The 19898-nt window shown below is 37.5% G+C and overlaps 2 protein-coding genes across 13 annotated transcripts in view; both read left to right on the plus strand.

Annotated features, from left to right (window-relative positions):
• The window catches only part of LARP1 (La ribonucleoprotein 1, translational regulator), a 91326-nt gene extending 85362 nt beyond the window's left edge, over positions 1-5964 (plus strand). For all 7 annotated transcript variants that reach the window (XM_034401798.3, XM_034401814.3, XM_034401806.3 and 4 more), the window contains exon 19: positions 557-5964. In XM_034401798.3, the coding sequence (XP_034257689.2) occupies positions 557-793 (237 nt within the window). In that variant the 3' untranslated portion in view covers positions 794-5964. The remainder of the gene's footprint in view (positions 1-556) is intronic.
• A 3246-nt stretch (positions 5965-9210) lies between these two features.
• CNOT8 (CCR4-NOT transcription complex subunit 8) lies at positions 9211-19239 on the plus strand. 6 transcript variants are annotated; one of them, XM_087887532.1, is made up of 8 exons: positions 9344-9518; positions 12471-12643; positions 14027-14201; positions 15498-15691; positions 16122-16283; positions 16881-17025; positions 17809-17919; positions 18102-19239. In XM_087887532.1, the coding sequence occupies exons 3-8, from the start codon at positions 14085-14087 to the stop codon at positions 18249-18251; spliced, it is 879 nt and encodes a 292-aa protein (XP_087743658.1). In that variant the 5' UTR covers positions 9344-9518; positions 12471-12643; positions 14027-14084; the 3' UTR covers positions 18252-19239. The 6 variants fall into 6 exon arrangements, with proteins under 6 accessions (XP_034257668.1, XP_034257656.1, XP_087743658.1 ...); XM_087887530.1 differs by having other exon boundaries at positions 9509-9996; XM_087887531.1 differs by having other exon boundaries at positions 9517-9996; positions 12587-12643.
• The last annotated feature ends 659 nt before the right edge of the window (positions 19240-19898 follow it).

Here is a 19898-nt window from a genome sequence, read left to right on the forward strand (position 1 = left end):
ATTTGGGGAAAAAAGCCAACCCTACACTTGCATGAAAGTGCTAAGCAGAAAAATAATAATAAAAACAATATATTATTTTTTAAAAATAATAGCTCGGTAATATATGAAAATCTTCAGATAATTGTGAAGGAATGTATGGATATTAAGACTTTAGGAACTAGAATTGGAGACCATATTTTGAAGTGGACTACCACTCCTGAGGGCTCATTCTAGTTTGTCCAGTTCAGACATGGCAAAGTTGAGTGCTGCAAGTCACTATCCTCATTGATTTTCCCCTAAAGTTTTTTTTTTGTTTTGGCTAAATGACACTAAAATCTTCCCCATAACATTTCAAAAGTAAAATGAAAAGATTTTAAGATCTCAGTTTTGAAAGTGTAGGCCAAGCAATAAGTACTAAGGAAAGGTGGGGCTTTGAGGTACTATTACTTTTTAAAAAATACTGTAACAAAGCTCTATATATTTCTCGGTCTCTCTCTGTATGTGTGTAAATCTTGAATCTTGAAGCAATATTGAGATACTACATAAATTGGTCTAATGGCTTTTTTTCTCTTTTCAGCCTCCTATAGGGGAAGAAGGTAGCCACAAGAGATATGCTGCAACCATAGGAGTAGATGGAAGGAAGCGATACCCATCTCAGTCTTCTAGCAAGACTGTTGGCCATACTCCATCCAATCAAATGTCTGCCTCATCCAGCCAAGTCCCCAACTCATCAAGCCAGGAAGATGCCAAAAACCTGAGCCAGCCACATGCAGTTTCCACAGCCACAGTGGAAACCCAAACAGTGGGGAAGTAGACATACTAGAACTACCAGTGGAAAAGGGGGCAGGGAGTTGGAATGTCAAAGTCCAAGACCAGGCTGCTTTCGGGAGGTGGGGCTATACAGTGCATATGATTTTTCTTGTTGGCTGGAAAAACAAGATGATCCAAGTTGAATGCATCTTTTTCCTCGCTGTGATTAAGTCATTGATTGGAGCCAGACCGTCACATTTTCATGTCTTAGCGCCTTTCAGGGTTAGGTTGGGTTGGGAAAGGGGAGATTTTTATAAATATAAATATTATATATATATTATATATATATATCAAGTTTTAAATTATTGATAGAAGTTCGTTTGGATAAACCAAAATTACTCTGCATCATGCAGCCTCACAATCCAGCTCCTCCTCCTCCCTCTGAACACTTAACAACTATGCAGCCCACTTGGTAAGCTGGAAGTTTGGATCGAACAATGTAGTGTTATTTGGAGAACTAGCCTTTGGCTTTCCAAGTTCAGCAGGCATCGGCCCTTCTGGATATAGCAATGCACAAGAGGAGACTCTGCTACTATCACCACCACTTCTGTTGTGGCTCCCTCTATGCTGCTCATCTTTTCCATCAGACACCTACGACTGGAAATGAACCAAAGGACCCTAGCTGAAAGTGGGCCCACTTACATTGGGCTTGCCCAGTTCTTTTGCGTGATGGGTAGAACATAAACTTGCACAGTGTCTCCCCTCGCATAGGAATGCTTATAAGACTTGGCTAAAACAGCTTTCACTTAAAAAAAAAAAAACACAAAACACAAAAAACTTGTTAAAAAAAAAATCTGTTTCTTTTGCTTCCTTCCTTCAAAATTAATAAGTTGCCTTATTGTGGAGTTGGGAACTTGTAGGCATCCCTGACTTGAGCATTTTGGGAAAATGGCATCTCCTTGGGAATCAGCCAGACTGTGATATATTTCTGTTTCCTGTTCAGTGACTCTTGTCTGCAGTAGCTGATGACTGTCTTCCCTTTAACCCAGCTGTGATCCGCATCAACTGGAACAATATTGTTGAGATCTAGCTGAATGTTGGTTCACACCACACGAACAGCTTCTCTCCAGAGCAGGGGGATACTGGGGCACTTCAGCCTGCAACTTCTGCTGTTGTGTAGTTGATGCTGATGTATGTGTATCAACTGTTTTAGTGTCCTTTCTGCTACAACTGCATCTGCCATTGCTTCACTTAGACTTCCAGGTGCACCGCCATTTTTTTCTCTCTCCCATCAGGACAGGACAGGATCTCATTTGTTGTTTCATGAAAACTTCCTATTTCAGGATAGGCAGGCAGTTGCACCAGGAAAAGAGTAATACACAGAGTGAGGATCTAAAGGCATGCATCCTTGCTTTTCATCCATGTGGTTGAAGAATGTGTGCACAGGAAAACAGCTTTATCCTAAGCAAAATAGGATTTTTATGTCCAATCATTTCTGAATTCGAGGTAGCTTACTCGTGTTGATTACTTGCACAGGATTCCTTTTCTGTGTTTTTTCTAATAATAGCTATGATAATCTGCCTCCCTTCCCTGGAATGTAGCCAAGGATGCTGCAGTTTAGACTGTTGGCTAGTTGCAAGCATCACACGTACAGACAAAAAAAAAAATCACTTAATGAATTGGAACCACATCATCTGTGTCACACCACTTTATACAAAGCACCAAGCTTACCTTGGCTGCTATTGGGCTAACTGCTGGAACTTTCAGAGGCTATTCGCATGGCTGAAATTATGTAGAAAACAGCTGTCCTGAACTATTGGTGTGAACAGCAGAGAAGGAAATACATGCTATATCATGTTTCTGACAACCTGGTTTGTTTCTCCCTGCATTTTGTTAACTTTCCTAATGTACTATTGGTGTTCTGCAGAAAAATCAGCAGGGGGAGGAAGGTCAATATGCCACTCCTGCTTACCATATAGCTCCAAAAGGGGATAAATGGTAATAAAAGGGTGCAATACTGTTTATGTGGTCCTATGTACTATGGCTTAAGTCAAAACAGTCCTCTTCTTCCCCCTCCTCGGTAAAGCATGTGCAGAGGGCCTTTCTGTAATGCTGAGAATTGATATCCTCCATTCCCTGCACCTCATACATGTAGAAAAAGTGACATCTTTTCTGTGAATTCTTCTGCCAGAACTGTCAAGATATCTTGGCTATTTCCACATTTTAGAATTCATGTTTCAGGTGTATCCTTGATATTAATGTGCTGGAAAGTACTTTTGTGAGACAATAACAGACCTTAAGTTCCTGCAGTTAGTCGTTTGGAGCAGATAAGCGTTAATTTAGTGTTTCAGGGAGTGTGATATTAGGGCGGTTCATTGATTTATAACCTCTTGTGGATGGTTTGGTACTAAATACATAGATGACTAAGGAGATGGGACTTTCTGCCTAGGGTTAGTGCTGCCTGATGTTACTGTTTTTAGCTGTATCAAGCTTGCTTTAATGGGAGTTTGCCACAGAGTATTCATGAGTGATAGTGCAATGGCCACATTAAGCACACCCTATGGTTCTAGCATGACTGAATAGCAGGGTATTGCTTTCTTTCTTTGCTGTGTCACTTGTTATAACAAACCTTCATCTTGTCATTAAGGCATGAGAAATGAAAATGAGCATTCCACTGTTTTCACCAGATGCAATTACATTGTGATATTGTGGAGTGTGCTGCATTAGGAGAACCATGCTAAAAGGGAACTAACAGTTGGGAATATCGTGGCCATTTCATGAATTGGCTGAAATCCTTATTATCCCAGGATTTCAATTTGCAGTTAAGCAGATGGACTGGAATGCCTGTATTTTCATTAGGACTATTGCAACTACAAGATACGCCATGTAGTGGTCATCAGTAATTTTTGCCATGCAAACCTTGTAAACCTAACATCATCATAGTTGCAACATGAAATAAAGCATACCTTTGGGAACTATGAGATAGAATCAAGTGCTTATGTGTATCCAAAACCAAATGGATATTTGTTCTAAAGCAATTCTGGACATTTATTCTGGCTAACCCTGAAGAATTGAGCTCTTCTGAATGCGAACGCTGCTATGTGTGGTTATACAAACATCATTTTTGCAAATTTAAGATGAGCACTAAGGCAGTAGTAGATTGTAGGAGAAGAAAAATAACTATTGATTAAAAACCTGCGATACCTGTAAGAATGAAAGAAGCTGTAAGAATGCCATGTGATTTTTATCACTCTAACAATATTACAGTTCGACTGTATAAAAGTTTAGTGGTTGAGAGAAGTTATTTATCACTGAAAGAAGGTTTACTGATGACAGACACTTGCACCAGCTTAGAAGGACATCGGTAGAATATGTTGTAGTCATGTAATTATAGGCTACCCATAAGTCAGAAGGCATCACACCAATCCTATAAATAGAAGATATTTCTTTGGCAAAAATAGGCTCGAATACCTTGTTGGGAAGTGAGTGGATGTTAATAAAATTGTGACTTACCCTATGCTCTCATAATGTGTGAAAGTACCTTCTGGGAACAGAGTCTTTCAGTTGAGATTTAGAAGCTTTCTGTGGTTTCCTAATGTCTGAGATTACTAAATCTGATAAAGTTTCTGTTCCCCAGTGCAAAGCAAAAGGCATTTTAAAAATAACTGGTCATTCTGGATAAACTTTTATGGTCAGGTAGAAAGGGAAGTTGAAATCTGGCTTAGAATAGACAGGAAAGTAAGTGACCTTTATTACGTGTTGGTGCTGTCATATGTCTCTATCCTTTTTTGTTCCTTACAATTTTCCAGTTATAGTGCAAAGATTTGTATTTGCCTTTCTTGCTTCTGGTAGCTTGATTGTACTATTAATACACAACACCAAAACTTTAGAGTGCTGCCATGCATTTTTGTTTGTTTACTTGTTTAAACAGGGCTGGGATGGGAGTTATTTATGCCTTGCTTATTTTCTTTTGTTAAGCAATCAAATGTGTTAATACAACAAATTTTGGTCTTCTCTGTCTATCCATATCAATCTTCTAAAACTTGGATTTGTCAAACGATTAGAAAGGCTTAAGAGGGAATGTGTAGTTAGTATTGTTAGATACCTCCATCTTTAAAAAATCAGTTTCAAATGAGTGGTTTATTGGGGGTGGGAGAGTTCATCTCAGCAACATGGGTTTGGACGCTTTTTTAAAAAAATAATCTACAGATACCTTTTCTGCTAGTTTACATTTTCACTTTCTGAAGACACTTGAACATAGGACCGACTTATCTGTGATGAGCATATTCTATGACTGGATACATGAAAAGGGCATGGGCTTAACCATTCCTGTTTGGTTTTACAGATTTTGTTCTTCCAAGTCTGGCCCTCTAAAACCCTCCTTTTCTTTGGTGACATTATTTTTGCATGTATTCATCTTCACAGAAATGACTCATACATCTTTGGTTATTGTTATTCTCTTTTCCACATTCTGTATCATGGTACAAGAAAATGGCTTGGGCCACTGAGATCCCACAGCTAAGGATATGATGTTCTTGGTTTGAGCTTTTGCCGTCCAAGACCACTTTCTGATAATAGCATTTATGTGACATGCCTGGAACAGGCATGGCCAAATCTTTCCCCTCAAAATTGTTGGCTTGGTTCCTGCAGTAGTGCACAACTACGATGTTTGGAGTTTCATTGGTGTGAAGTCTGTATTAAGCTGCTGAAAATGTTGGATGAACAATCTGGAAAATGTGCCATGATTGTTTTGTACACAGGTGAAACTCTGTCACAGTAGAAAAGAAAATCTGGTATACCTGCTTTCCATGAGCAGGATGCATAAGTGTGTGTGCTTGCTGCTAAAGACAAACCAAATAAGAGTTTGTATACACTTTCAGCTATATTTATTCTTGGGAAAAAAAATCTTTAAAAACAACTATTACCATATATCACCTGGGAGGAAAAGATCTTAATATAGCCTACCATGCACAATCCCATCTCCTGTTAATAGTATATAATTCTTGACCCATGTGCTAGGATCATCACATTGGGGAGGGGGGAAAGGAAGAGGAAAAATTGTAAAATACTTGAATGAGAGCCTGTATTATAAACAGTAATATTATTCAGAGTATCTGCTTTATAGGCTGATGTGACTCATTATTCTAGTAGTGCTTTTAGTCCTTTGTAATTTGTGGTAATTATGCTTTTTCCTTTTTAATACAAAAATGTATAAAAATAAAAAGCTCAAAAGACCATGTAGTTTCATTTTCATTGTTTTGATTGCATTCACCATTCTCTGCCCATTGTGGAAATCCATCCTCTTATCCTGATCATATCTTCCATAGGAAAGGGCCACTTGATACGGTGTTGTCAGGTAAGAAATTACACTTAATACGACTCAATTTTAATAGTTCTGGGTTGAATGTCCCTGTGTTCCCCTTGCTGCAGAATGATTCTTGACTGCCAGAAGTTACTTCAGTTATTTTCAAAACAGCCAAAACTCATGGCAAGCCAGAGATTCACAAAACTCTTTAGAAATGTTGGTTAAAAGTACTAACGAAAGTATTTCTTAAGATAATTTAGAATAAAAGAAATCTCAGTATATCAGGTTCTCTATGAAGATGACAAGTCCTAGTAACCCAACCCCCCCCCCACCAGATTTGATTCTGTGCACAAGAAGAATAAATTAGACGAGGGTCCATTAGTTGCCTAGAGTGTGCTAATCTAATAGGGCCAAATTCTTTGCAAAAAATTTGACAGCATTAATCAGCTGAAAAGCAATCTGACCATAAGAAAGGACTGATGGTAATTTTCAGGTTAGTCATCTGCCCTAAGACATAAAACACAGCTAATGTCTAACTCTAAGTATGGGTTAGGCGACAGGCCCTCAACACAGGTAACCCTCAATTTACAACCATTTGGTGACAAATAGAAATCACAAAATTTCTAAAGACTTAGTTTGTCAGAGGATTTGCAGCATCCCAATGGTCACATGATCAAAATTCAGATGGCAACTGGTACGTTTGACAGCAATGTAATGGGGTCATGTGATCACCTTTTGCACTCCTGATAAGCAACATCAACGGGGAAGCCAGATTAACAACTCTGTCACTAATTTAATTGCAGTGGTTCACTTAATTTGCTTGGGCTCAATTGTCATAAATTGAAGGCTATCTGTAATACGGTATATATGCAAGGTTGCCATGAATTGAGTCACTCCAGATTTACGTCTTTAAAATCTAGCAACCTTGGAGCAATGGAATCGAGCAACTTGGGCAGGGATGTTCTTGAGCAGCAGGGAAGCCAGTGCAATTAACCGGCCCTAGAGACCAATTTCAACCACAGGGTTTCCCATCCAATTATCTGATTGTATATTAACATGCATTTGTTGAGTACAATTGTTTAATCTGCTCTGATTCAATCTACAGATAGCATAGTCCAGCTTTTATTTTCCCATTTTCTCTACTGGACTCGTAAGATTTATTAATGTCAAAGTACACTGTGTTCACTGCATTCCTGTGGTCAACTAAATTGCTCAATCTGTATCAAACTGGTTTGGCAAGATTTACTGTTGATAAATCCATGCTGATTGTTGCAAGCAATCTTATTGTTTTCTAAATGCTTATAAACCAAATGTATAATAAGATATTCTGCTGATGTGCTGTGGATAATGAGCTGATTGGTACTTAGTTACCCAATTCCTCCTCTTTCCCTTTTAAAAAAAGAAAATTTGTTGTTCTCAATCATCTGGTAGTCCTACCTGGATTATCCCACTTGCAGATCAGGGATCAAGTTGAAAAGGTTACTTTAAATTGTTATACATTGATTGTAAGCATTTATAATAGGTTGAGAGTTATGTTGATTGTAGTTTATGAAAATGGTATCTGTTGCTAACAGTTGGTTTCTTAGGAAGAATGCACTTGCTCGAATTTCTCAATTATTTTCTATAAAATTATTTTCCTCCCTGGGAAGATTTGTTTACATACATGTTACATTCTGAAACCTTTGAGCACTTGCAAAGCACTGCATGGGTCAATCTGTATCAGTTATTGGAAAGTGTACCCACATAGTTAAAAAGTAAATTGGAGTGAGAGTAAGTGAGGTGGGGGGAATAGAGGGGACAGCATTTGCTCTCTTCAAATTGGTGCTCTGTAACAGCACATCCCCCAGTAAATCTACTTTATGACCAGCAAGGCACACCACCCAGACACCATTTTGTGAGCATGGCCACATGATGTCCTCAAAATTACTGATCACCAGCCCCCAAAAACTGAGGGCTCTGGGTAGAATTTCTATTTTTCCCAATAACTTTATTAAAAATTATATTAAAACAGGTAAAATTAATATAAGAACCCAATACAAAATAAACATCAAAGGTGGAAAAACCCTCCAAAAGGAGATAATAAGAAAAAGAAAATCTCCTTCATTCACAGCAAGTATATTTAACATTAATTTATCACTCTCTTAAAATACAAATACATCTTCATTCCATGCAATATCACATTTACTATAAATTGATCACTTAAATCTCCAGCTCAGCTTATTAACAGCAAAGGTTCAGTAAAAACGAACAGAAATACCTAACAACGTAAATAGCATATAACCCTTCTCTCCATTTAATCTACATCCTACTCATCCCCCTATTATTTAATGGGTAGAATTTCTAGGAACCTGAAATAAAATCCATCAGGTTTCAAAAGGACTTGTTTCATAATAGTTGATATTTTTTTTGCATGTCTTCAAGTCAGATTTTTAGGAAGTGGATTTCCACTGCCTGCTTCGCAGAGGTAAGAGAGTGACTGGCCCAAAATCGCCCAGCTGGTTTCATCCCTAAAGTGGGCTGGAATTTAGTTTTTTACTTGATACCTTAACCACCACCCCAAACTGGCTTTCAGGGTTGATGTAATTCTACGCAATTACTTCTAGCCTAGATAGGATTGGCTCCTAAATCAAGTGTTTTAAGTAGACTTTAATTTACTAAGGTTTACGCTGAAGGAAACATGAATTGACAGCTAGATACAGTTGTGTGTTTAATATGCGCAAGAGCACAATTTTCTCTTCCCCGGGATATGGCTCCGCGCGATTCAACGGATCTTTACCCGCGCAAACTTGGAGTAAAGACAGCTTTATCTGCTGCCGTAATATACTAGAAGAGGATACCGCTCACTTCTATGGATGCGAAGTAGATTGCCTTCATTGCTGCGGCGTACTAGTTTAAGGTTACCAGGAACGCGTTAGCAAAACCCGAGGGCTACTAAGTGCAAATCCCAACCAGCCTTGCTTTATTTATTTATTTATTTATTTATTTATTTAATATTGCCGCCTATGTAAATCCCAATCAGCCTTGAATTATTGATTGATTGATGGATTGAATTTATATTGCCGCCTATTCGCCCATGGCGAGCTCAAGGCAGCATACAGGATAGCCGTATATGAGATTCACGCAACGTACAAACGTGACCATAATTGGCGCTTTTCACTGGTTAATAAACGCAAGTCAGAACAGGGTGCGCAGTAGTCACTGGGCGGCCACGCTGGCCACGCGCATGAGCAGTACCGCAGCCTTTTCGTCTTTTCCGGGATCTTCCGAGGCGCTCGGAAGCTTTCTGACTGAAAAGGGTCAGTAGTCTCTATTGCAAAGCGCATGCGTGGGAGGGAAGGTGGAAAGCGGGAAAAAAAAAACAACCACATATATCCCACAAACCATCGAGCGATGCAAAAAGGGCCAGGCTAGAGCGGCTTCTAACCGAGACCACGAAGGCGGCGGGGAAAAGGGGGCGATAACGGTCCGGCGCTCGATTCTCCCGGTGAGGCGGCGCGCGCGCGCGCGCGCACGGGTGGGGGTGGGGGCTTCCTTTTCGAGCGCAGGCCCGGAGTGGAGGCTCAAGGCAGGGCGGGAGGGCCCCGAGAGTCCGGGGCGGAGCAGATCTTTTGTTTTGCAGACCGGATGTCCTGGGTCTTCGGGAAGGCGTTTCGGTTTCGCTCGCTCTCGTATAGTTCGACTTCCCAAAGAAGGCGGCGGCGGGGGAGCAAGCCAAGCATCCCCGGGAGCCGATCCCCCTATGGGGATTTGGCTGCCTCCTCCCTACTGAGCTCCCTCAGCGAGCCAGGGCAGAAATTCAGAACCCAGATCGTCTTTTGAGTTAAAGCTGGGAAGCCTTTAAAATGGAAGGCTCCGTTTTCGAAACAGGAGATCGAAACGGCCCGGCAGATGCTTCTTGCTTGAGGAGAAACAAACGGTGCCTGACGGGGCCGTGTTCCATCGGACAGATACCGCTGGCTGAGGTGACGGGGATTGCCGTACAGCAGTTAACACCGATCCCTCAGTCTGGCCCCTGGTTAAATTCCCCCATCCCGTCCCTTCCCTGAATGACTCCAGCGAAGAGAATAGGAGAGAGGCTGGAAGGAGACGTGCAGGGCAGGGAAATCGGTGTGTTTGTGTGTGTGTGTGTGATCTTTGGAGAGGCGGAGTTTCCTGGGCCCTATCGTATTTGGGCTAGAAAGAAGCAAGCTTTGTTGTTGAGGTTGTGGCCGATTGCCTAGGGAAGGTGGATTCAGAGCAGAACCGTAAAGCTTTGCCTGTTGCGTTGGGCGGGCTGGATTTGCGGCCGTCGCAGGAGATGAAGGGGTGGGGTGGGGTGGGGGAAGAAAAGGTTGTCCCCTAGTTTAAGGGTTGTCTGCTGAAAACATTGTGTGTGTGTGTGTGTGTGTGTGTACAGGTATGTACACACAGGTATGTGTTTTTAACAGGATACACATTAAAGTTCTAGGGAAAAAAAAGGTATTCATTTACTCAGTTTACATTCCCATTTTTCTGCTCAGAAGAACATGGATGAGAATTAACAATTTTTTTTAAAAAAATATACTGAAAATTAAAATAAATTTACAATTGATGAAAGATGTACCTTTATTATTTTAATTTATTAAAGTTTTAATCTGAATAGTTTTAATACTTTAATTCTAGTTATCTTTTTTTTAAATAGTCTAAGCCTTCCGTAGTCACCTTATACAGGAAATGGGTGGCATGACAATTTAATAAATGACAATATAATTAATGTAGTTTAATTTAAATAATACATGTAGTCCTCAACTTACATTACAATTGAGCCCAGAATTTATATTGAGAAATTTGTTAAGTGAGTTTTGTCCCATTTTGTGACTTCTTTTTGCCACATTTGTTATAAGTGAATCACTGCAGTTGTTAAATTAATAAACATGGTTGTTAAGTGTATCTGGCTTTCCCATTGATTTTGCTTGTCAGAAGGTCATATGACCCCTGGACCTGGCAACCATTATAAACATGAACCAGGTGTCAACCATCCAAATGTAAATCACATAACCAGGATGCTGCAATGGTCATAAGTGTGAAAAATGGTCATAAGTCACATTTTTAGTGCTGTAACTTCAATTGGTCATTAAATGAACTGTTATAAGTTGAGAACTATACTGTATATATAGTAATTTAATGTTGAGAGGCTGGAATCAAGTGCACCTCTAGAGAAGTTGTATTCTAATACCTGGGAGCAATACAGGAAAAGGCCCTTTCCTATCAGATACATAACATTCTTACAGAGGAGTCATCTTCAAAAAGAGTGTTTTCCCTAATATTCAGACTCCATGTTGTTTAAAATTTAAAGGTTAATACCGGCAACTTAGTTTCTACCAGTTAAACACTTATCATCTGGTACAGATGTTTCAGTGCAGGCATCATGTGGTCCATATATCTTACATTAATTAGCCTAGCTATTGCATTTTTCTAGTGCAACTTTTATAACATCTCTGTATGTCTGTTTATTGTATTGTGGCTATGACTGGTCTATTGGAGAGGGCAGCTAGCAACTAAATATCTCTGGGTGAGGAGAAGGGGTCCTTGGTGCTCTCTGAGCTTGCTTGTTTTCTTGAAGACCTTTGCTGTCCTTTTATATTCTAGTCTAGTGGCTTGCCTTGTCAGTGTTGGTGGGGGAGATTATTAGAGATTCTTGGTTGGGCTGCTTACTGTGGGGCTTCTTTGGCAGTTTCTTTATTGGGGCATTGTTTACTTGATTGTTGGTCTAATGTTAATCTTGCAGTTAATCTATGCTGATCTGGGTGCTGATTGCTGGTGGAGATGTGCTTGGATCTTTTCGTTCCTTTTTGGCTAGTTGATTGTCTCTTTTGCATAGATATTGTTAATGTATGTGTGTCTAATTGATAGCTAATTTGTCAGTAGCAGGCTTCTGGAAATTCCCTGGATTTGGATCTCTTTGAAATACAGAATACTCGAATTTGTAAACCTGAGTAGACAGGCACATGCAACCATTTTATGATTAAAGATTAACCTTTCCAAAGCATTAATTTATGCTCAAAACCAATATTTGATATCTTCAGAAGAATAATTGGCCTTTTAAAATAAATGTATAGGGAAAATGCTTACTAAATATTTTGTCCATGTTGGTTCAGTAACATTCTTGTCAATTAAACTGTCTATGATAGTGGGCAGATTTTGAACTTTAACTGTTAGGGAGCTTCCACCTTCTGAATTATTTCTGCTATTCCTCCCCCCCCCTCCCCTATTTTTGCCAAGATGGATCTCAGGGGAACTTATCACATTTTTTACATAAAGGGGAACATGAATACATTGTTTTTGTCATGTGCTATGGAATATTTTGAGTCCATAATCATGCCTTATGGTTTGGTAAATGCTTCTTCAAATTTTATTAGATTTTCAAGATGAGATTTTTTTTGTAACAGTTTGGAGCTTAATTTCATTATCTATTTAGATTCAACTTCCAATGCTGAAGTGCATGTCCAGACCGTGTTTCAACAGCTTTGCCAATTCAACTTAAGCTTTAGATGAGAAATGAACTTTAGTTCTATCTGTTTTTGGATCCCGCAGCTGAGGGCCTCTAAGAAGGACCTGCCAGAGAGTTCACTTGTGCTGGCAAAGCTTTGGGTAATTTTTAAACTTTTATCAGCATTTAGTATCTGATTTTGCAGCTTGCAAAAGAATGTTAAGTACTCTGACTGAGAAGTGAGTCCTTTTCAAGGGTAATTCTGATCAGCTTTTGTGTTATTAAAACAGGCTTTTGCCTTCTAGCTCATCTTTGTCATACAGACCCTCTTGGATGCTTTTGTTGTGAAAGTGTTTCTTGTCCAGGCAGTTGAGAGCTTTTGGCAATTTTTGCCTTGCTCCATTTATACAACCATTCTCTGGATCAGCTTAGATTAACTCAATTATTTTTGTTGAGTTTTGCTAATAAAAGATTTACTGCCCTTGTTGCCTAATTCTTTTGCTTCATAACATGATTGTTTACTGCTTTGTTCCTCACTTTGATATTGGTAGACACCGGTTTTTCTTCCAGCTCCCCCATTGCAAGTCTGTTTTCATATCTAATTTGAAGTGATAGTTGGCTTGAGGAATTTAAATGTTGTGGGAAAAAGTTTTCAAACATACTCTTAAATCTAGAGTCTAAGACCTTATAACTTACCCCTCAAAATGAGAGGAAGGTTATAGTGAATCAGTTATAGTTCAATTGTGAAATACTTTCCCTCAAATACTTTCTTCATATCTTTGTTTTGCCTTTTTTGGTAATTATATATAGAAGTCTTTATATGTTTTCATCATAATTCATTGCTCTTTTTAATATTTACTTATATACTGCTGTGGGAAGTGCAACCAAAAGGACAGTGCCAGGAACCCTAAAGCAATGCCAAAAGACTTAAGCCAGCCCTTCCCCTTTAAGAAAACCAAGAACACCAGCTGAAAGGAAAACTCAGAGCAGCCTGCTAATGGCTGTTACAAAAGTAACAAAGCTGACCACAGAAACACTTAAGTAGAGCCATTAAGATAAGGGGAATCAGGCTAAAAATAAACTCTCAAAGGTATACAGAAACTCCCTTTTTTCTGCCCCTGACAGGATTAAACCCCAAGGACAGGAAAAACAAAAGACCTGGGACCAAGATTAACCCAGGAAAACAAAACCCAGGGCATATCAAACCCATCAAGGTGCAGCAGCTTCAAAGGGGAATTAAGCGTAAAAGGCTCAGATTCACACTCCCAAGGTGCTTGCTTGCAAGGAACACTTGAGCTGTGTCACATCTGCTTCTTGCTTTCCTACATTAAAGGAATTCTGCTTTCTGGCAGCTGGTTTCTGAATCCATTTCTTTTCAGCATCTGTGGTTTTTCCCAGCTGGGGAACAACCCAACACTGCTTAGAGCAATTTAATAATTGCATTGTTTAGGATTGATTTGTACATCCTTAAGTGTTGAGTGTAATATTCTTGTCAATATTGGATATTATATTGTCTTTTTTTCTTCTTTATCAACAATTGTTAGATATTTTGAGATACTGGAACACCGGTTTTCCATTGTAATTGTACACAAATCCTTCAAGATGCCAGCAGCACTTGCTGAAAATAGTCAAGTGATCTGTGAAGTATGGGCAAACAATCTAGAGGAAGAGATGAGAAAAATTCGGGAAATTGTTCTCAGCTACAGCTACATTGCAATGGTAAATTTATGCTTTCTATACAGCTTTTATTCTGATGTATTTTTTTTTAAGATAAATCAATTATTCTAGTTTAAATCAGTGTGTTCAGTCTGGAATCCACTTGATATTTTAAAGAAGCTTCTTTCAACATTTTTAGTTCTATTAAGTATTTCATTTAAGTGAGTTATGGAATTCAGATTTGAAATTTTGCATTAGTTCCTAATAATATTCCTATAAAATCGCTATTTAATTTAAAAGTAGATTTTTGTGTAAACATTAATGTATTTGACATTTTTGTAGGAACATTCGGGGCTTTGTGTTACAAAGCTTATTTGTAAAATTTTGGCTCATTTGGCTGGATGTTTTTAGAGTGTGCTGATTACATAGATTTGCCATTCTCAGACAAATCAATTTTAGTTCTACAGTGGTATCTTGGTACTCATTGTTAATTTGTTTCTGGTGGTGTGATGAGTACCAAAAATAATGAGCACCAAACGATAAGGAGTAATGTAGTGAGTTACAAGGCAACCAACATTACAAGTTCTAGCTTGTGCATTAAATACCAAACAATAAGTACTGGGACAAAATTTTCATGTCAAAATGCAAATTCATTTGAGTTTCAAAGCAATTGAGTACCAAGGTACCACTGTATCAAAATGGGTTCTGATAATATACATCAATAAATTAACTTTAGATTAATTATTCTATTTCTTTTTATTCTGTTATTCGTATAGATGCTTTCCTGAAACACATTTAAATATATGCAAAAATATTGTAAGCCTAAACCTTAAAACACCTTGTTCCAAATTCATCAGAAATATTTCAACACATGAATAAATTGTTCCTGATTTCCTTTAAAACACTTGCATGATCTCAGTAAAATAAATTGAATGCAGTGAGAGTGGGTTATTGAAGAAGTGTCTGTGGCAAATAAGAAGGGACCCATGCATATACTTCCCATCCCATTCCTTTTGGGAGATTAAAATACAAAGTAACATAAAGGAAAAAGGGTAAAGAAATAACAAGGCAAATTATAAAGTGTCAAAAAATTATGTCTGACTTTTTATAGTACAGAGATAATAATAAAATACAGGAACTTCTTTCTAGGTTTAAATAATACCAGTATTTAAAATACCTTAAATTACTAAAATCAAGATTCTACAGAAATATTCATAATATATTTTTCTTTTAATTTAATACATAATAAAGTGTCTATTATGAATAATCGTACATTTGAAAAATCTCAATATTTTAATAGAGATAATATCCAGATTTTATTGTTGCTTGGGTTTAATATTTTCTTATGTTCTTTTATAGGACACAGAGTTTCCTGGGGTGGTTGTTCGACCAATTGGTGAATTTCGCAGTTCTATAGATTATCAATATCAACTGCTCCGATGTAATGTTGACCTGCTTAAAATTATCCAGTTAGGCCTGACCTTCACAAATGAAAAAGGAGAATATCCCGTAGGAATCAACACCTGGCAGTTTAATTTCAAATTCAATCTTACGTAAGTCTAACTGGCAGAATAGTTTCTCTAACTTGAGTTGTGGCCACAGAGAACCAAGACATTTTTGTCAATTTTCCATTCTCTTGTAAAATAATTATTGTGTGTTTCAAAGCCTGCACAGTAGAAGCTGTAAATCTCTTTAAAAGATGTGTTACTTTGGAATATAATATTTTTCAAAATAACCTGTTGATTTCAAATACAACAGGCCATTTTCAGATAAGCAAGATAAGATGTGTTCTCACACTTTACTGTAATAAAAAGATAATATAAACTTGACCTTTTTTCTGTGTTGGACAGTAGGTTTCACAAATGTACCTAAACCATGTCATGGTAAATAATGAATTGGAAGTAGTAACATACATAAATGATAACCAGTGATTGTTTAGGAAAAATCAAACTAGTTTTAATGTTTATTTGTCTTTCTCATTAGGGAGGATATGTATTCCCAGGATTCAATAGACCTCCTTGCAAGCTCGGGATTACAATTTCAGAAACATGAGGAGGAAGGGATTGATACTTTACATTTTGCAGAACTTCTAATGACCTCTGGCGTGGTGCTCAGTGACAATGTCAAATGGCTTTCATTTCATAGGTTAGTCTGTTTTTCAATATGTTGGTAAACTTTATTTGCCTTTTTTATTTAACCTAGCATAAAACAGGTATAGTTTGTATGTTGGAATTGCTTTTTAGTGTTTTCGGATTCTCTCATTGTGAATGGTGCTTTTGTAGAAGTTGTTTTATCAATATTTTAAACTGCTCCATAATTAACCTAACCTATTCCCAAATCTAGTAAATAGCAAATAATGATGAAGGTAATTCATATTTTACTGGTTCAACTTGTTTTACTTTTTGCTGGCATCAACTTTCAGCTGTTTATACGTTGCTGGAATTGAACATATGGCTCAGATTATATGACACTGCTTTTTTCCTTCTGTTTTGTTACATTTTTCCACCCAATTTGTTCTTACCAAATCCCTGTAATCAATGGAACTTTTTGTTCTCAGCATTTATTTGTATATTCCATTTAATTCTACTTGCTGAGGACCTATCTCCCGTTCAATTTTCACTGTCAATAGTTATAAGCTGAATTGGAAAAGATTGACTTAAAATAGATCATAATAGTAAATTCTGCTATAACTAGTCATATTGCTGTTAACTAACATATGCCATTTTACTATTACTTCATCAGTGGCTATGACTTTGGTTATATGGTGAAACTGCTAACAGATTCTAGGCTTCCAGAAGAAGAACACGAGTTCTTTCATATCCTGAATCTTTTCTTTCCATCTATATATGATGTTAAGTATTTAATGAAGAGCTGCAAAAACCTGAAGGTACATTTTTATCACTGTTAATTGCAAATCATGAAGTGTAAAAGAAAATGAGGAATTTTAATAGATATCATTTAAAAGGTAGTATATTTAACATAAGTTATATATTTATTAAGTACATGAGGGCTTTATTCAACAGTTGGTTTTAATTTTATTAGTTACAAATTCTCTAAAAATTAAATGCCATTTGGGAAAGCAGGATCCAACTTTTGTATCATGGCACCAGTGATGGGTTGCCCCCGGTTCACACCGGTTCTATAAAACCGGCGGGAGGCTCTGCCCACCGACTTGACTTCATCAAAACGCTTCTGCACATGCGCAGAAGAGCATGCGCGCGAAGCAAGCACGCACGCAGCCCCGTTGCAAACCAGTAGTAAAGGTAAGTAGAACCTATCCCTGCATGGCACCCTATGATTGCTTGGCAAGAATTTATCAATCATATTTATATGACCGCCTACCTCACAAAAATAAAACTCTGGGCAGTGTATAACACTCCAAACATCAAATACGTTCAAATACACACAAAATCCCCAATTATAAAAATATAAAAATCATACACTTTCAGGAGCATTGCTTATTCAAAACAGTCATTTGTAACCACCAAATTATTGCTGGAGATTATATATGTAAGTTCGAAGTGTAGCTTTTGAGAGTTTCAAAATTCTTTTAAAATTCTGGTCTCTACTGCTTACTTCAATAGCCCTCCCCCCCCACCCCCATTTACCAGTCAAGAGAGGTCAGATGGAGCATTGACTCTTGTTTTTCAGATTTATTCCTTTATTGCAGGGAGGGCTTCAGGAAGTTGCTGACCAGCTAGATTTGCAGCGTATTGGCCGGCAGCACCAAGCGGGATCAGATTCTTTACTTACAGGGATGGCATTCTTCAGAATGAAAGAGGTAGGCTCATTTGGCTTCTTTCCAAATCTTTGGCTTGTAGTCTGATGTTGTTCTTGATACCCTTTTCAACACCTTTTGTATGTGCTATACTATTCTTAATTTCTTTGGGTTCTTCAAGTGTCAGCTGCTGTGAAATGACTGTTAGATGAAATGTTTAATCACTTGTATATCTTTCTTCCTAGTTGTTCTTTGAGGATACAATTGATGATGCAAAATATTGTGGGAGACTATATGGCCTTGGCACAGGAGTAGCTCAGAAACAGACCGAAGATGTAGAAACAGCCCAAGAGAAAATGAGTATTTTGGCTATTATCAACAATATGCCCCAGTGACAGATTGCTACTTTAGGATATTAACATGGGTCCACAGAGGTAAACTTCCTTCTTGAAACTGTTTCACATCTTTCCAAGATATGGCGAAAGCACGAATGTTTTTTTAAAGAGGGAAAAGCATCTTTACTTTGAATCTTAGTAGATTCCAATTAAGTGATTTCATAATGGCTGGAGAGTTTGCCTTGTATGTAAAAAGAAATCAGACTTGAGCTACATACTATGTATATAACTCCTTTTTATTTTAAACTTTACTGAATTTGCAAGTAGTTCTTTCAGGATTTTCAGCAGAGCTGAAGTTCTTTCACGCACTTGCAGATTTAGTTTTGACTGCTTATTTTAACATTTATTTTGCTCTCTGTGAGGGTGATGCATTTCTAAGCCCTCTGCTAGTTTTTATCTTTTGTGTCAGTCTGTGAAAGTGATCCATTCAGCCCTGGTGGTGGAGACTGCATGAACATAATGTAACTATATGCTAGAAGTCACCATAATGATGGTCCTGGATGGTATTATCACTAGTTCTTCCTTCCTTTAGCTTGCTGGGCCATGATCTCATATTGGCAATTTTCATCTTTAATAACTTTAGAATAGAATAAAACTGTCAGCATGCTTGAGACTGCAGTAATAATTGGGACCAAAAATAGTTTCATGTTGAGTGAAATACTTTAACCCTTTTGTGAATAGAACAGTAATTGGGTAAAATCACAACTATCTAGTAATAATGGGCTATTAAAACTTTTAGATTACCATTTTATACTACTTTGAAGAGGAACCTTAGATTGTTCAATAGATGTAGACTAAAAGTTCATTTAATAGTTTTGCAAATGTCATCATCCCGAAAACAAAAATCCTGTTTGGGGGCAGAGGGGATCTTGACTGTGTGAAATTTTAATAAACTCCCCATTATGTAAAATATTACAAGCTGCTGTTAAATGCATCTGTGTATATAATTGGTTCTTAATTTTGTAAAATAAAGACTTTTCTTAAGGCATTAGACTTGGGAGTTCTATTTTTTTTGAAAAAAATGTTCGGTAATTATTTTTGTGTCAAAAGAACTGTCGGCAAAAGGAACTTAGTCACTAGATAGAGATAAAACCTCTCAGATGCAACATTTAAGTTTTACAGAGGCTAGTTCTAATCCTCCTGCTTATACAAATTTTCATTAAGGTTCCTGAATCTTTTACTTTTAATGTAGTAAAAATCCTCTGTGTGAATATGTGTGTGTGTGTATAATCCATACTTGAAAAGTGAGGGTTTTAGCACAATTCAAATTTTAACAATTACTAGTGGTAATTCTATTCTGTAAAAACATTTTCATCTCAACATGGGTTCTCTTCTTTTATGTACAAAATATCTTAAATAATGTTGTAAGCATGACAAGCAATATACAGGAAGTCCCATTCCATTCCTGTCTTTAACTTTTTAAGTTAACTTTTTAACTTAAAAACTTTTTTATAATTAAAACTTTTTAGTTATAAGTCAGAACTCATTCAGATAGTCTTTGACTTACAAAAGTTAGTTTAGTGATAGAAGTTACAACAGCACTGAAAAAAGAGACTACTTTCCATTTCCGGAAAATGGGACAAAAGTCATTTAACTGTCTCACTTAGCAACAGAAATTTTTGTATATTGTTGTAAGTCAAGGACTAC

Source organism: Pantherophis guttatus, chromosome 2, assembly GCF_059756535.1.
Source record: "Pantherophis guttatus breed Tessera chromosome 2, ASM5975653v1, whole genome shotgun sequence".
Classification (NCBI taxonomy): Eukaryota; Metazoa; Chordata; class Lepidosauria; order Squamata; family Colubridae; genus Pantherophis; species Pantherophis guttatus.